The 18,667-nt window shown below is 41.4% G+C and overlaps 1 protein-coding gene across 3 annotated transcripts in view; it reads left to right on the forward strand.

Annotated features, from left to right (window-relative positions):
* Nucleotides 1-510: 510 nt before the first annotated feature.
* LOC140194581 (uncharacterized) overlaps nt 511-18,667 on the forward strand; it is a 69,149-nt gene continuing 50,992 nt past the window's right edge. For all 3 annotated transcript variants that reach the window (XM_072251803.1, XM_072251801.1, XM_072251804.1), the window contains exons 1-2: nt 511-742; nt 16,970-17,123. In XM_072251803.1, coding sequence (XP_072107904.1) covers nt 688-742; nt 16,970-17,123 — 209 coding nt within the window. In that variant the 5' untranslated portion in view covers nt 511-687. The remainder of the gene's footprint in view (nt 743-16,969; nt 17,124-18,667) is intronic.

Raw genomic sequence — 18,667 nt, forward strand, 5'->3', positions numbered from 1 at the left:
ACAGTTACACGTTGCATTTGGATGAAGGGATATGGGTTGAATGAATGCAAGGAAATGGGGCTGTTGTGAATGTGCATAATGGCCAGCAGAGACCAGATGGGCCAAGAGGGTCCATTTCTACGTGACTGATTCTATGATATTCTCAATACAATATAAGCTAGTGCTGAAGATGGTATGCAATAGTTTTCCATTTCTGGCGCACTTTGCAGGAAGAGCAGATTTTGTACTCAGATAAAGAATTTTGTTTGTATCTTCATTGTAATTACTGTAAAACTTAAGTTCCAATTACTGATGTAAAACAATTTGCGGAACTTGTCGTAATGAAAAGCCAGCTGTTACTCAGTGCCTGGAATGCATAATTACAAAGTACTAAGTTTTGGCATTATTATGATAGGCTATTGGATTTAATATGGAGAAGGAGCTTTTTCACCTGATGCGGAAACATCGGAGAAAGATTCCACCCCTCCCCCCCCCCCCCCCCCCCCCACACACACACTGCCTTCTCTATTGAAAGCTAAGGTGATGGAGTGAAGGCCCAACTCCGCCTCGTACGCTGTGAGTAGTGATGCCCTGCGAGCGCACGTCGCTGGCTTTCTGCCTAGAGGACGGTCAGTAAGCGAGGCCGCGCGATGGAGAGGCAGTCAAACTCCCGGCAGCAATAAGACTTTGCACCGAGTCCCGGGCAAGATGAGCCTTCGCGTCTTGCTCCTGGCATCCTTGGCACCCATCATGCGCACTGCAGGTAAGTTTCACAACATCAAAATATTAAGTCTCCGAACAAAAAACAACAAGAACTGCGGTAGGGTCCCGTGAAAACAAAAGGGTCGTTTGCCTTTGATTGATGCGCTCTGTGTCTAATTAAACAACGGGTTGCAATGCCATTCGGACGAATGAGTGTCCAGTAGGCGGATCTTCCTGTAAATAGATGAATTTGAGAGTAATAGCAGATTTTCCAGCGCTATTCGTTTTCAGGAGGATGGTGATAACATTTAGTGGTACGATGGAGGTCATTGTCCATTAATTTTGTCACAGGCTGTAGCTAGAGGGAAAACACGACCTGATCATTGGCCATGCATTGATTTGTGTGATGGAATTAACTTCTACTGTAATTCTTCATCCAACCCCACCTCACTTGCTCACTTTAGATATATTGTTTCAATATGAAGGTAACTTCAAGTATTTTAGAATAGCGTGGAATCTCCCGTGTGTCGCTGTATTTTAAGACTTTGTAATTAAATTGGCTGATTAAAATGCGACCTGAGGCTTCAGTTTCGGGATACAGGGGGGAGAGTACTGCGAATTGAATCAAATAGTTAGGGAAGTAAATGAGTCTAAAATATTGCGGGTTGGTGTTCAGTTATCGATATATTAGGGCAGTAGGGCAAAGTCATGTACGTAGCACTGACATAACTGGGATAAAAATCAAACATGGGGTTTACGAGTGGTAATGCAGCACTAGCTACTGAAACCTCCGAGCTTTTATCTGTGCTGGTATAAGTAAGGCAAGTAACATCGAACCTTGCCTCTTTTATTGATGACAAGCAAAACTCAACTACTTGAGGTGTACTAAAAGTCATCACTTTAGTTCTACAACGTATACCAACATATTATCTAACACTATCAATGAATTACTTACGTGTATCTGACTGTACACTAAGATTACTTCCCTCTCTGGCTATCCATCCCATAGGATGATGATGGTTCCTTTCAGTCAGTTAGTGGGGTGGTACCCCACTCCTCAAAGGAACAGTGTGTGGCACAGGTCCAGACCCACCCTCTCGACATCCCCTCCCGGATCCAGCGGCATGGTGGGGTCCAAGACGGCTGAAGGAAGTTCTGTTGCAGTGAATGGCCAGACCAAGCTTCGATGCAAGGGATGCCCTTTCCGCGCTTCCCGGCACGTGTTTGCTAGATGGCCGTTGAGCCAGAGGGTTCATCCGCCCTCTGACAGGTCTTGTTTATCGTCCTGCAGGGTGCCTAGCCACTCTCTTCATCAGGCAAGCCTGGTGGGGGAGCCGGGTTACATGGTACCAGTAGGACTCAGACGAGTGACCTGACCATAATAGATTATTTACAGATAAATACTCTGGATGGTCTTGAATTCCACTGATCTTCAGAATTCTTTAATATGTACATAATGACGACAGAACAGCAATGGCTGGAGTTTCTGAGAGCACTTCGAAAGTTGCAGGATAGATACATCTGAAAAATGAAATATTCTGAAGGGAGGATAATGCAACAGTAGCTGACAAGGGAAGTTAGATGTTTGGGAAGCTTTTAAAACTCACAGAGGGCAACTAAAAAGGAGAGAGTAATGAAAGAAGAGGTATAAGGAGAGAAAAGATGAAATATGAAGGTGAGATAGCCAATTATATAAAGGAAGGTGCCAATTTTTTCATATATATAATTAAATATGATGAGAGTGCATATCAACCATTGGGAAAAGACACTGGAGAGTTTGGAGAGGGGAGCAAGGAAATGGCGGACAAACTGAATAAGTATTTTGTCAGTCTTCACTGTGGAAGACACCAGCAGTATGCCAGAAATTCGAGATGGTCAGAGGGCAGAAGTGAAAGCAGTTGCTATTACTAAGGAGAAAATGCTTGGTAAACTGAAAGATCCCAAGTCACCAGGACCAGATGGACGACATTCAGGGTTCTAAAAGAAATGGCTGAAGTGATGATCTTTCAGGAATCACTAGATTCTGGAGTGGTTCCAAATGTCACTCCACTCTTCAAGAAAGGAGGGAGGCACAAGAAAGGAAATTATAGGCAAATTTGGTTGATCTTTTGGGAAGATGTTGGAGTCCATCATTAAGGATAAGGTGTCTGGGTACTTGGAGGCACATGATTAAATAGGCCAAAGGCAGCATGGTTTCCCTTAAGGGAAGTCTTGCCTGACAAATCTGTTGGAGTTCTTTGACAAAAATAACAGGCAGGATAGACAAAGCAGACAAATGGATGTTGTTTACTTCAATTTTCAGAAAGCCTTTGACCAAGTGCTGCTTGAGATGAGAGCCCATGGTAGAGTGGATAGAAGATTGGCTGACGGGCAGTAGGTAAAGAGGGGATAAAGTGAGCCTTAAACACGAGGAATTCTGCAGATGCTGTAAATTCAAACAACACACATCAAATTTGCTGGTGAATGCAGCAGGCCAGGCAGCATCTCTAGGAAGAGGTACAGTCGACGTTTCGGGCAGAGACCCTTCGTCAGGACTAACTGAAGGAAGAGTGAGTAAGAGATCTCTTACTAGAATGGACAAAGAAGTGGTAGGTGGAATATACTGTAGGGAAGTGTATGGTCATGCATTTTGATAGAAGGAATAAAGGTGTGACCATTTTCTAAATGGGGAGGAAAAATCAGAGGTGCAAAAGGACTTAGCAGTCATTGTGCAATATTCCCTAAAGATTAACTTGCAGGCTGAGTTAGTCGTAAGGAAGGCAAATGCAATATTAGTATTCATTTCAAGGGGACTAACATACAAGAGCAAGGCCATAATGTAAAGGAATTGCAAGGCACTGTTGAGATCTCATTTGGGGTATTGTGAGCAGTTTTGAGCCTCTTAACCTAAGAAAAGATGTGATGGCATTGGAAAGGATGCAGAGGCGGTTCACAGGAATGATTCTGGGAATGAAAGGGTTAATGTATGAGGAGTGTTTGGACCTGTATGTGCTGGAGTTCAGAAGAATGAAGGGGAATCTCCTTGAAACCTATCAAATATTGAAAGACTGAGATAGAGTAGATGTGAAAAGAATGTTTCCTATAGTGGGGGAGTGTAGAGAGAGCTTTAGAATAGAGGGGTGCCCATTTAGAACAGAAATGATGAGAAGAAATTTCTTTAGCTAGAGGGTAGTGAATCTATAGAATTCATTGCCACAGGCAGTTGTGGAGCCCAAGTCATAGGGCAACCTGAGGTTGAGAGGTTCTTGATTAATCAGGGCATCAAAGGTTATGGGGGGAAAGCAGGAGAATTGGGGTCGAGAGGGACAATAAATCAGCAACAATGGAGTGATTGACAGATTCAGTGAACCGAATAACCTAATTCTACTCCTACACGTCTTGTCTCCTCCAGGATTTCTATCAACACAGGTGCACCACAGTGCTGTGTTCTTAGATCCTCTGCTCAACTCGCTTTACACCTGTGACTGTGTGGCTGAGCACAGCTCCAATGCCATATTCTTGTCTGCTGATGACACCACTGTCATAAGCCGAATCAAAGGTAGTGAGAAATCAGCATACAGAAGGGAGAATGAAAATTTGACTGAGTGGTATCATAGTAACAACCTCTCATTCAATATCAGCAAGACCAAGGAACTGATTATAGACTTCAGGAGGGGGAAACCAGACGTCCATGAGCCAGTCCTCATTGGAGGGTCAGAGGTGGAAAGGGTTAGCAACTTTAAATTCCTGGGCGTTACTATTTCAGAGAACCTGTCCTTGGCCCCGTATGTAAATGCAATTGTGAAGAAAGCACGGCAGTGCCTCCACTTCCTTAGGAGTCTACCGAGATTCAACATGACATCTAAAACTTCACCACACATCTGTAAAAGTTTGTTAGAGAGTATATTGTCTGGCTGCATCATGGCCTCATATGTCAGCACAGATGCCTTTGAAAGTCCTACCAAAGATGGTGGCTTCAGCCCAGAATGGGTAAAGCCCTCCCAACCATTGAGCACATCTACCTGTAATGCTGTTGTAGAAAAGCAGCATCCGTGATCAGAGGTTCTCACTACCAAGGTGATGCTCTCTTCTCACAGCTGTCATCAGGTAAAAGGTGTAAGAGCCTCAGGATTCGCACCACTGGCTTCAAAAACAGTTATTACCCCTGAACCATCAGGCTCTTGAATAGGAGGGGATAACTATATTCGCCCCATCATCGAAATGTTCCTACAGCCAATGGTCTCACATTATGGACTCTTTATCTCATTATATCATGTTCTCATTATTTACTGCTATTTATTTATATTTGTATTTGTACAGTTTGTTGTTGTTTGCACTCTGGCTGATCTGTCATTGATCCTGTTATAGATTTGCTGAGAATGCCCACAGGAAAATTGAATCTCAGGGATGTATATGGTGACATGTGTGTCCTTTGCTAATAAAATTTACTTTGAACTGTAAAGATGCTTTTTCTTAAGCATCTCAAGGCACCCACTTTGCTTGATTCGCAAGGAGTCATCTCCTCCTGTCTATATGCTCTATCTAGTTTAGGGTTTCCACTATTTCAACGTGTAGTACTAAACAGACTAATTCAGCTACAACAGCGGATGGCTCCATTTATTGGTTTTGCTGAGCAATCTTTGAAGTAGCTGGCGCTGGACTGGTTAGCTTCACAGCACAAACAGTCTGTTTGGCCCATGCAGTCCATGCCAAACTGTTATTCGGTGTTGTCCCATTGATCTGCACCTGGACCATAGCTCTCCATACCCCTTCTGCCTCTTAAATGTTGAAACAAGCCATCCGCCACTTCCACTGGCAGCTCATTCCATGCCCGCACCTTCTACTGAGTGAAGATATCCTCCTCAGCTTCCCTTTAAATATGTTACCTTTTACCCAGCCTTGGTGGAAAAGAACTGTTTGCATTAAACCTATCTATGCACCTCATAATTTTGTATACCTCAGTCAACCTCATTCTCCTATGCTCCAGGGAATAAATTTCTATCAATCCAACCTTTCCCTGTAACTTGGGTCCACAAGGTCTGGTAACATCCTTGTAAACTTCACCTGTACTCTTGCAATGTTATTCATATCTTTCCTGTAGCTAGGTGACAAGAATTGCATGCAATACTCCAAATTGGACCTCACCAACGTCTTGTACAGAGCACCCCAACAACTTTACTCAGTACTTTGATCTATGAAGGAAGTGCACCAAGAATTTTCTTCAGGACCCTATCTAGCTATGACATTTCAAGTAAGGAGAGGAGGAGAAGATGGTGGCGCGATGCAGTGCGCGCGGCCGCTCCGAAATAATATCGTGATATCATTCTGGAGGGACATTGTATCATTTCTTAATGCATGCATTACTAAATGACAATAAAAGAGGACTGTGTGTCCTCATAATCTAAGTCCAAGTTTATTGTCATTCAACCGTCCACGTGTGTTCAGCTAAATGAAACAATGTCCCCCTGGGTCTGAGGTGCAAAATGCGGTACATATATCACATACAGCACATTACTTATTTAGAATACAGTGCAGAACAGGCCCTTCCGACCTAATTAGTCACACTGTCCAGCATCCCACCTATTTAACCCTGGCCTAATTACAGGACAATTTAGGATGACCAATTAACCTTCTAACTGGGACGTCTTGGGAATGTGGGAGGAAACTGGAGCACCCACAGGAAACCCATGCGCTCATGAGAAGTATGTACAAACTTCTTGCAGCGGCAGAATTTAGTGACTCTGAGCTGTAACCGCATCGCGCTAAAATAATATTAACACAATATCAATGGAAAAATTTTTAAAACTCAGTAGATGTACAAGTTGTCATCAAGTGCATATACGACATATAGTGAAATATGTAACAGTATAATGTTACTAGCACTGTCATAAATAATGTGTACTGGGTGGTAGCAGGGTGTTCAGAAGTCTCACAGTCTGGGGGAAGAAACTGTTATCCAGCCTAACAGTCCACGTTCTTGCACTGCACAGTACTCCTGCCTAATGGCGGGAAGTCAGAGATTGTGGGACAGATTAAGATTGGTCACTGTCATTTCCAGTACACAAGTGTAAAGGAGAATGAAATAATTGTTAATCCAGATCTGATGCTGCACAAAAAAAGTTAGATAAAGATCAGAATAATAAAAAAAACACTATAAATTGATTGGACTGTACATAAAGTAATACTAGATGCAAGAGTGTCTGTACATAAGGTGACTTTGACGGGAAATAAGTAGTGGAGATGGGGATTGTTGTGAGGTGGGTCAGTTGGTGGAGGTTTTGATTAACATTACTGCTTGGCGAAAGTAACTATTTTTAAGTCTGATGGTCTTGGCATGGATGCTACATAGCCTCCTCCCTGATGGGAGTGTGACAAACAGTCCATGAGCAGGTTGTGAGGGATCCTTCATGATATTGCTGGCAGCTTTCTGTATGTATGTTCTTGATGCAGGTAGGCTCGTGCTGGTGATGCTTTGGGCAGTTTTGATTACCCCTTGTAGAGCCCATCTATCTGCTGCGATGCAGTTTCCGTACCATACGAAGATGCAGCATGTTAGGATGCTCTCTACTGTAGAAGGACGTGAGTATTGATGTGCATACTCCAGCTCTCTTCAGCCTCCCTCCTCAGAAAGTAGAGGCGTTGTTGAGCTTTCTTGATTGGGTAGGGTCTGTTCTGGACCATGAGAGTTTGTATAAGATGTGTAATTTGCACTGCTGTGCCACCAATGTAAAGAGGGGAGCGAGTGGTGTGAGTTCTGGAGTTGATAACCATCTCCTTTGTCTTAGTGACAATGAGTAAGAGGTTATTTGCCTGGCACCAGACCTCGAGCTCTTCTACCTCCTCTCTGTAGGCTGTCTCATCGTTGATTGTGGTGAGCCCCATCACTGATGTGGTAGGGAATCTTGACAATGCTGAGGGCTGTGCGAACACAGTACTTCTGGTATACGTTCTCAGTGGGAGAGTGGGGAGAGACCCTGGTGATTCTCTCAGCAGTTGTCACAATCCGTTGCAGGGTCTTGCGGTCAGACTCCTTGCAATTCCCACACCAGATGGTGAAACAGCTGGTCAGGATGGTGCTCTGGTATAATGTGGTTAGAATGGGGGCAGTGAGGCTCACTAATCTCAAGCTTCTCAGGAGGTGAAGGTGCTGCTGTCTTTTCTCGACTAGAGGTGTTGTTGAGGGACCAGGTGAGGTCTTTGTGATGGGCACTTCAAGAAACTTAGTGTTAATGACCGTCCCCATGGAGGAGCTGTTGATATACAGCAGGGAGTAGTTCAGCCTGCATCTTCCTGAAGTCCACAATCATCCCTTTAGTCTTGTACATGTTGAGACTCGTTGTGCTCAAGGCTCTCTTCCTCCTCTCCGTATGTTGACTTATCATTGTTGCTGATGGTGCTAACCACTTGTGTCGTCAGCGAACTTGATGTGGTAAATGCTGGATCTGGAAGCTGGGTCAGCTATGTGAACAGCAGTAGGCTAAGCATGAAGCCTGGGAAAGAGGGGGTGGGGGTGGAAGCTAGTGCTAAGAGTGATGGAGCTAGAGATGTTCCTGCCAACACAGACTGTCTGAAGTCTTTCTATCAAGAAGTCCAAGGAATTATGGATCAGTATTCCCCAGTGCCCTGCCATTCATTTTGTAAGTTCTAACTTGGTTTGTTGCTCCCAAAGTGCATTTGTCTCACATTTGTCTGTAATAAATTCCACCTGCCATTTTTCAACCCATTTTTCAGCTGGTCCAGATCCTGTTGCAACTTTTGATAGTGTTCCTTGCTGTCCATTATGGCCTCAGTCTTGGTGTCATCTGTAAATTTGCTGATTCAGCTTACCACATAATCATCCAGATCATCGATATAGATAATAAACAGAATAGACTGATCCCTGCAGCACATCACTGATCACAGGTCTCCAGTGAGAGAGGCAATCATTTACTACCTCTCTAGCTTCTGCTGCAAAACCAACCTCAAATCCAGTTTACTACCTCATCCTGAACACCAAGCAACTGGATCTTTTGACTAACCTTCCATGTGGAAACTTGTTAAAGGCCTTGCTAAAGTCCATATAGACAACATCTACTACCTTTCCTTCATCAACTTTCATGGTAACCTTAAAGCTCTCTAAGATTGTTTAGACACGATCTACCATGCACAAAGCCATGTTGCCTATCCCCGTCTATCCAAATATTTATATATCCGGTTCCTTAAAATAATTTCCAATAATTTACCAACTACTGATATCAGGCTCACTGGCCTATAATTTCCTGGCTTATCCTTAGAGCCTTTCTTAAACAACAGAGCAGCATTTGTTATCCTCCAATCCTCTGGTACCTCTCCTGTGGCTATGGGTGTTTTAAATGCCTCTGCTAGGGATCCTGCAGTTTTAGCACTGGTCTCCTATGAGGGCCGAGGATTCACTCTGCCAGGCTCTGGCTATTTATCCTGCATAATTGCTGCAAGACAGCAAGCACCTGCTCCTCTGTAATCCATATATGGTCCATGACCTACTGCTGTTTTGCCTTAGTTCAATAGACTTTGCGTCCATCTCCTGAATAAATATTCATGCGAAAAATCTATTTAAGATCTCTCCCATCTCTTTCAACTTCATGCATAGATGACCATACTGATCTTCAAGAGGACCAGTTTGGTCTCTTGCTATCTTTTAGCTCTTGATATATATACAGAAGTCCTCAGAATTCTCCTTCACCTTGTCTGCACCTTTTCTAGCAACAGTTGAATTCTATTCCACTGTAGTTAGAAAATAACCTGTAATTCCTCCTCTACCTTTCTCACACCATTAGTCTGGATCTTCCTCAGGTTGTGCCTTTTACTCTCTCCTTGTTCTTACCCATATTGTGTCCTTCTACAGCATCATCCAAAAACTTTTCAGGTTCCATGGCAGTGCCATGTAAACAATGCTGTCTTCAACAGTTGTTCTTTCTTTAAATAAATTACTCCTTTTTGTTTTACGTGGGATCTTGGGAAGTTATTTTTAAATGATTTTTCTGAGCTGCACACCCTGCAAAGTTAGTTATCTTCAATCTTAAGCAAATCCCCTGACCCAGAAGTATCTGATGCTTACAATTGATTATATGCTCACTGGCCATTTTATTAGGTATAACTGTACACTTCATTAATGCAAGTATAGAATCAGCCAATCATGTGGCAGCACCTCAATGCATAAAAGCATGCAGACATGGTCAAGAGGTTCAGTTGTTGTTCAGACCAAACATCAGATTGGGGAAGAAATGTGATCTAAATGATTTTGACTGTAGAATGATTGTTGGTGCTAGATGTGCTGCTTTTGAGCATTTCAGAAACTGCTGATCGGGGATTTTCACGCACAACAGTTTCTAGAGTTTATAGAGTATGGTGTGGAAAAACAAAAAAAACATCCAGTGAGTGGCAGTTCTGTGAGCGAAAACGCCGTGTTAATGAGAGAGGTCAGAAAAGACTGGCCAGACTAGTTTAAACTGAAGGAACGCAACAGTAATTCAAATAACCACAATGGTGTACAGAAGAGCAACTCTGAAGGCACAACACATTAAAATTTGAAGTAGATGAGCTACAGCAGCAGAGGACCACAAACGTACACTCAGTGATCACTTTATTAGGTTCGGAAGGTCCCTAATAAAGTGGCAACTGAGTGGTATGTGAGCATCACAATATCACTTACATCTTTTCTTTTATATTTAGTTATGTGTCCTATTCCAACATTGAAAACAGTTTATTCTGTTCTTGTTTCAAAATCCAAAGTACCTAAATATACCTATCTGTGCTACAATTTAATGTATGGATCTTGACTGACATCTGCTCTAGATGTAGGTGTTTTAGTTGGTGATTTGTCACAGGTTGTCATGAGGGCTGGGGTTACCTTCTGGGAGCTCATCGTTGGCTTTGATGTTTTCCATAGCCTTTGTTAGGTGACATCATTTCCTGTGGTGTGTTACTTGCCACTTATCACCATGCTTGAAAGTTGCTGAGGTCTTGCTGGATGCAGATCTGTACTGCTTAATAGCTGATGAAGTTCACATTTTTCAGGCTTTATTAACCATCCCACTTCTGACTTTATGACAGTAGAAATTTAGTTAACAAAGCAGCTGAAGGTGTAATTACAAATGTCCATGTACATAGATGCTAGTGTTGTAACTGTCCTGGGACAACCTGGCTAGAGACACAGATAGTTATAGTTCTGGAACTCAAGACTTCAGTTCAGCAGATAGGATGCCTACTGCCTTTTCTACATCCAGTGCTCTCAGTTAGTGGTGTGGAGTGAATTGAATTAGTTGGAACTTATGATGATGCCAAGTTCATTCAGTGGCTCAGCAGTTCAACAGTCTCTGTGCACAATCCTTTGCCATTCTAAGTGACTTGGCATGTGTCTGCACCTTTTCACTGGACTGTGTATGGTATGATGTGGATTGTGGAATACCTTTTTTTCCTGTTAAAGTAGACTATCTAGTCAACTATTATTTTACCATAACTTCTTGTAAATAGTTTTTTTTTTCACCTCAGTCATGAAGAGATTCACTGCTCCTTCACGCAAGGATGCTCTGGCAGGGCTTCTTCCTGTTTTGCATCTTTCGTCTATACTCTCATGGGTTCTCCGTTTTGTTACAGTTCCATTTGCTGGACTACATGCAGTTCTACAAAACAACAAACTCTTTATTGTTTTCATTCTCGGGATTTTTCATTTTCAGTTAGCATTAGCCCAAGAGTAACTGCAGTGGTACATTAAGTACATACTTTGTCTCTTTAAATTTCATACTAAGTTTTGCACTGCTGCCTACCTCTTCCTTTTGTTCTCATTGTAACAAAATGCCGTGTCACGTAATTCATCTATTCTGTTTGCCTGTTCCATTTCCGCCCTCCCAGGACTTTGATTTTGCCATGCTCTTCCAAAGATCCCTCCTTTCTCAATGTTTCTCAAATGCACATCTGCATTCCAAACAAAGTCATAAAAAAGTTTATAAAATGTGCCCAAAATTTCACTAGCTCCACAATAGCCATTCTTTGTATAAGTAGTCCATACTGTCAGTTCTTGTGAGTGATTTTTAAGAGATTATGCCTGAGCTCATCACAACCCTACAATAATGTGATTGCACATCAAGGCAATGGACTCAAAGTCAGAATTGTTGGTAGGTATAATTATCATACCACTGAGATTCTGTAATCTCTCCTGCAGCATTCTTCCCTACAGACGAGGAGATTCATGAGAATTATCCTGGGAATGAAAGGGTTAATGTACGAGGCAAGTTTGATGGCTGTGGGCCTGTACTTGCTAGAGTTTGGAGGAATGAGAGGGGGGTCTCATTGACTCTTTTCAGATATTGAAAGGCCTAAATAGAGTGGACATGGAGAGGATGTTTCCTATAGTGGACCAAAAAGCACAGCCTCAGAATAGAAGGTTGTCCCTTTAGAACGGAGAGGAAGAGGAGGAATCTATTTAGCCAGAGGGAAGTGAATCTGTGGAATTCATTGCTACAGATGGCTATGGAGGCCAAGTCACTGGGTTATTTGAAATAGAGGTTGACGGGGCCTTGATTTGTAAGGGCATCAAACATTATGGGGACAGGACAGGTGAGTGAGGTTGAAGGGACAATAAATCAGATAAAATGGAAAGGCTGAACAGATTTTACTGGCCAAATAGCCTAATTCTGCTCCAATGTCTTATGCCCTATCCTCCTCCTTTCTTCACTCCCAGATTATTTATCTATCAGAATCCAATTATGAAGGAATACTACTTCTAGTTTTGTCTTTGAGGTGGAAGATGTCTCGCTAGCAGTCTTGCAGTGCCTGCACATTATCTGACTTGCCCTATTTACCTATGAATTCAGTGAAACCAAATATCAAAGTGTTTAAAGGGCGAGTGAGACTATGCTCTTGATTTCAGTGTGACATTTCTATCCCTGCTAAATATCTTAGTGGATTCCTTTAGCATTTTTTTTTGAGTCAGTACTTTGTTCTTGCTCTCTGTACAGTAGACTTGGCAGAGAATAATGCTTCAGGGAAGTCTACAATTAGAATCGCTAGCAAACAATACGGGCACATTCTTCAAATCTGGTATTTCAGGTTTTACTATTGGTGCAGGTTTAACCATACACTGTAAATGTCTCCAGAAAAATAAGCTAAATCATATTTCAGTGTTATATGGCATCATAGTTAAATTAGTCCACAGACTGTGTTCATTAATGTACAACTCCTAAAAGTTCCACTTGAAAGCCCCACACTGATGCAGAAAAAAATTGAGTGTGTTTTATGTGGATATTTCAACCTCAAGATTATTTATGAATATGTTACTCTGAGCCCACTTTATATATTTTACTTTCATTCCCCTTCAAAGTACATGTTTACTGTTCATGAAACAATATCTACAGCCATTTTCACATAGCAAAAACTCCCAAGGCATGTCACGAGAATGAGAACAAAGTTTGTCAGGGAACAACAAAAGGGTGAACACGAGCTTTCTCTATGTAATAGCTTTTAGGATGCATTATAAAGGAGTAAAGAGCAATAACGTTTGGCTTTATTTGTCACAATTACCTCAAAACATAGTGAAATGGTCAGTTTACATTGAAGGAAATCAGCAAGGGTTGTGCTGGGCAGCCTGAAGTGTCACCACACTTCTGACGGCAACATAGTATGCCCACAACTCACTAAGTGTACATCTTTAGAATATGGGAGGACACTGGAGCAACCAGAGGAACCCACGCATTCCTGGGGAAAATGTACAAACCCCTGGCTGGTAAGACCTGCAAGTTGACAAGTTTCGGTGTGAAAGCAAGTTGTGCAGTCAAACTAGCTTTATCATTGTATGTTCTCCACTGCAGAGAATAGTCCAATTGCACTTGATCGGTTTGTTTCCATGCCCTTTTTAAAAGGAAGAAAAGATGCAACTTACTCCTTGGGGAAGTGCTTCCATTTCAGCATTAGGCATGAGTATAAGGGTCATGGATGAATGCCGAACAATATTGATGCTTAAACTATGTTTATCTTTCTGTGGAATATTTGTTTCAGGCCTCTCTGGGCCCACTCCCTTGACACTTTTTCTGAGACCTTGATAATCTGTGTAGGTGCTGCTTCCTGTACTACTACTTCTGCTACCTATTTTTGTCCTGCTGTCGCCTTCTCTGACCCCTTCCCTCTTTGGACCTCTCCCTATCTCAGAAGATAGATTAGCTACTAACGTCTGTTACAAGCCTCTTGAATCTCACAGTTATCTCGATTATTCTTTATTTCATCCTACCTGTTCCAAGGACTTTATTCCATTATTCCTCTGTCTGCATTATATCTGTTCCAGTGCTGAGACTTTTCGTACAGATACCACTTGAATGTCTTTCCCTTTTTCTGAACTGTAGCTTCTCCTCTACCATTGTTAACAAAACCCTTGATTGCATTTCATTCATTTCCTGCGCCTCTGCTCTCAATCTCCCTTCTTCAGGACAGAACAAGAATACAGTCCCCTGGCCCTTGCCTGCCATGCCATCAGTTTCCACATTCTCCAGAATTTCCACCACTTTCAAAGAGATTCCACCACCTGACACCATGTCACAGACTCTTCCCTTTGCAACCTGCTTCCTGGTTCATCGATCTACTCTTGCCAACCAACCACCTCCTTTTGACATTCTCCCTTCTAACCAGGGTGGATACAACATTGCCCTTTCAACTTTCTACCACCCAGGGACCAATCCCCATACAGTATTCCCAGGTGAAGCAGTGATTCATTTGTTCTTACAATCTAATATATTGCATTCGGTGTTCGCAACACGGTCTCTCTCTGTATTGGAGAAACCAAATGTCAATTGAGCAACCACTGCAGAACTCTTGCATTTGGTCTTCAAAGGAGACCTTGAACATCCTGTTGTTCACCACTTTAATAGGTTTAAAGTGAGAATTTAATAGGAACTTGAGGGGTAACTTTTTTTACACCGTATGTGGATTGAGCTGCCAGAGCAAAGTGGTTGAGGCAGGTAAAATAACAACTTTTAAAAGACAGTTGGACAGGAAAGGTTTAGAAGGTTAGGGGCCAAATTCTAGCAGATGATGCATTTTGGTCAGCATGGACCAGTTGGGCCGAAGAGCCTGTTTCCGTGTTGTACGTCTCTCTGACTCCGAAGTTAATGAACTATCTCAATAAGCCAAGAATTAGCAAATGAGGTTCAGCAGAAATGGACTGCTGAATGGAACTGGACATTTTGAATAATATTTTATGACATGAAAGTTACAAGTTCAGGAATAAATGAATTTTGGAATACTAATACTCTGATCGCTGTAAGTTATGCCACAGGACACTGAGGTCATTTTTTTTTCTAAAAAAAGGGCAAAACAAGCAGTAAACTTTATTTCTCAAAATTTAAAAAAAGAACCTGGGGGGTAAAAGGGAGCGTTGTGTTAAACCTGGTTAGACCATATTTAAGAATACTGCATGATAGTATTTTTTTTCACAATATTTTCGAGGTTGGGTGAGAGCACAGAAAAATCCCCCAAATTATATCAGAAATACATTTATCTATACATGGAAAAGTTTCAGTGTTTGATTATTAGAACCCATGCAGATGATTATTCACAGTTTTGACCAAATATTTGGTCACCTACCACATTATAAGTTTATTGGCTGGGTGCTGATTTTTGTCTGATAGTAGCTCCTAAAGGCAGCTTGGATGTTTAATGGTTAAAATATATAAATGCAAGTTTAGGTATTGTAATTAAAGCAAACGCGATGGTAATTTTTGAAACATTATACAGTTTCCTCTTGGGTAAACTGTTTTCCATATTTTTTTGTAAATTTGCTTTATATAGAATCATGGAGCACTGAAGAAGGTTTGTAGCACATTGCCTCTTTACTGGATATTCAGAAGAGACATAATTAATCCCATTCACCTGGTGTTTCCCCATAGACCTCCAAGTTTATTCTATTTAAAGCTCTATCATAAAAGGGATTGAATCTTTGAAGTCAACGGGTTCACTCTGTTCTTCTCTATATGCAGTTGGTGAATATTATAGAGTTTCTGATATTAATCAGAGGCCCAGCACCATTGTGAACACTCAAAGCTGTCAGTCAAATCCTTATGATACAATGACGATCACAGAAAATCTGTTATTTTTGTAATGTTTTTCTTTTTGTCAATACTTAGGAAATTATTACAATTTCAGTCCTTGATTTGAACAAAGAAACAAATAGAAATTTCCTGGGGAAATCAATGATTAACAAATTTTTAATTATCGCAAGGTCATGATGTACTGAAAGTGACGCCATACACTGTGATCATTAAAATTGAGAAAGTGTGGCATTTTTAGAAAGGGCCATACTTCCTCAATTTTATCCCAATGATTACAGTGTAAATCTTCAACAAGTGAAACAAATACTTTACCAGAGGAGCAGGAAGGAGTTCATAGTTCAAAGTAAAATTTATTATCAGAGTACATGTAGGTCACTACATGCAACCCGGAGCTGCTTTTTCCTCGGGGCATATTTGGCAAATCTATAGAGCAATAACTGTAAACAGGATCAATGAGCAACAAACTGTGCTAATGTAAATATAAATAAATAGCAATAAAAATGAAAGCATGACTTAACAAGATAATTAGCCCTTAAAGTGAAATTATTGGTCATGGGAACACCAGAAATAAAATGAACGTTGTTGTCCCCTTCTGTTCAAAAGCCTGATGGTTGAGGGGTAGTAACTGTTCTTGAACCTGGTGGTGCGAGTCCTGAGGCTCTTGTACCTTCTAACTGATAGGAGCAGTGAGAAAACAGCATAGCCTGGATGAAGAGGATCTCTGGTCTGGGCGGTAAAATGCAATAAAGGTGTTTTATTTCTCTCTTGATAGGTGCGACCTGATTTACTAAGTACTTCCATTAATTTCTGTTGTCATTAGAAATTTTCAGCAATTACGATGTTTGGCTTTTGAAGTAGGTGATGGATAGCTGGCATACTGTGAGATGGTAGAATTCCAGAGGAAAGTAGAGAATGGTGTTGAGCTCAGCAACATGTATTGAGCCTGAGAGTACATGTAAAGGGGGTTGCTGTTAAGTGATTACCAATTAGAGCTGGTTTATGCATGATTAATAAAAGTGCGATTTGACGTTGGTGTTCGGAGGAAAGATGTGGTGTATGAAGGTTTTCAATGTGAGACAATTCTTGCCTTAGATTATTAAGTCTTTTTGTATGCTTGTAGCCCCCTGGTGATTTGGTAATTGTATCACGTTTAAAAGAAGAGTATTTGCCAGAACTCATCAGCTCCATACCTGTCTTATAAACTTGGAAACCGAAGAAGTTAAACTAAGCTCAATTATTAATCTTGTATGTTACAGGAGTCACAGAAAAACATGTTGATGTGCAGTTGGAAGTGGAAAACTCTACTACCCTCCAAATTGAGTGGGATTCACATCTGTTTTCCGTATTTGAATGTGTTCTCCTTGTCTTTGTAAAAGGAAGAAAGGAAGATGAAATATTCTTATTGCCAAGGTAAGATAATGACTTAGTAGGGGAATTAGTGTCATAGAATGCTACAGCACAGAAACAGCCCCTTCATCCCATCTAATCCATGCTAAGCTATTAATCTGCCTAGTACGATCAATCTACACCTGGGCCATAACCCTCCATACAACTCCCATCCATGTTCCTATCTAAATTTCTTTTAAATGTTTAAATCATACCTGCATGCACCACTTCTGCTGGCAGCTCGTTCCACACTCTCACCACCCTCTGAATGAAGAAGTTTCCCCTCACATTTCTCTTAAACATTTCACCTTTCACCCTAACCCATGACCTCAAGTTTTAGTTTCACTCAGCCTCAGTGGGAGAAAACCTGCTTGCACTTATCCTATCTAATACCTCTCATAATTTTATACACCTCTATCAAATCTCCCCTCATTCTTCTACACTCAATGGAATAATGTCCTAACCTGGTCAACCTTTACCTAATATTCGAGTCCAACAGTCCTGGATTGTTTTCTCTGCAATCTTTCATTCTTATTGATATCTTTCCTGTAGGTAGGTGACCAAAGCTGCATGTAATACTCCAAATTAGGCCTCAGCGACATCCTATACTACTTCAACATAACATCCTATCCTCTGTATGCGATACTTTGATTTATGAAGACTACTGTAAATCTGTGACGGGCAGCACTCGGTGCGATGACAAGGCAGTGTGTGTGTGAATGCATTTACTGAGTGTGTGAATTTCAATGTCTTCCTCCCCTCTATATCTTTTATAATAGGTTGGCTTTATGGTGCCCCGCCTGCCATACATGGAGTATTCTGTTTCTGTAGTAATGGGCATGTGTAAATGATGTGTACACGTTTGTATATTGCATTTGAGGTAGATAATTCTGTTTATTTTGTAATATGATTGTAATTACATCGTAGGATGCATCATATTCTGATTCATGTGTAAGTTAACTTCGTGGCTATTTAAAGAGGGTATGTCCTGGTGCTAAAAAAAAGTGTGGATTGCTCTTGGTATGAGAGAGGGAGAGATTGAGCTGCCAGGAGTTCACATAGGATGAAATAGTATGCAGCTATAATTGTGTTTTTTGGTAGATATCTTTTTGTAATATTAGCAGTTCTCTTTTCGCTATTTTTGCTAATTTTCCTGAGTTGGATTTTTGACATACTGAATAAACAACCTTGCTTGGAAGTGCTAAGCGACTCCAGCCATTTTCTTTCTTTGGTCAAAACCCACAACTCGTAGGAAATTCCTTTCCTGCTTCGTTCTCCCAAAGTGCAACATCTCACACTTGTCTGCATTAAATTCCATTTGTTATTCTTCCAGCTGCTCCAGATCTTGCTGCAAGCTTTGACAGTCTTTCTCGTTGTCCACTACACCTACAATCTTGGTGTCATTCACAAATTTGCTGATCCAGCCAAGTTGCCACATTATCATGTGCCACATTTGCGGTGACTAGTGGGGTACCGCAAGGCTCAGTGCTGGGACCCCAGGTGTTTACAATATATATTAACGACTTAGATGGGGGAATTAAATGCAGCATCTCCAAGTTTGCGGATGA

The sequence above is a fragment of the Mobula birostris genome, chromosome 3 (assembly GCF_030028105.1).
Source record: "Mobula birostris isolate sMobBir1 chromosome 3, sMobBir1.hap1, whole genome shotgun sequence".
Lineage (NCBI taxonomy): Eukaryota > Metazoa > Chordata > Chondrichthyes > Myliobatiformes > Myliobatidae > Mobula > Mobula birostris.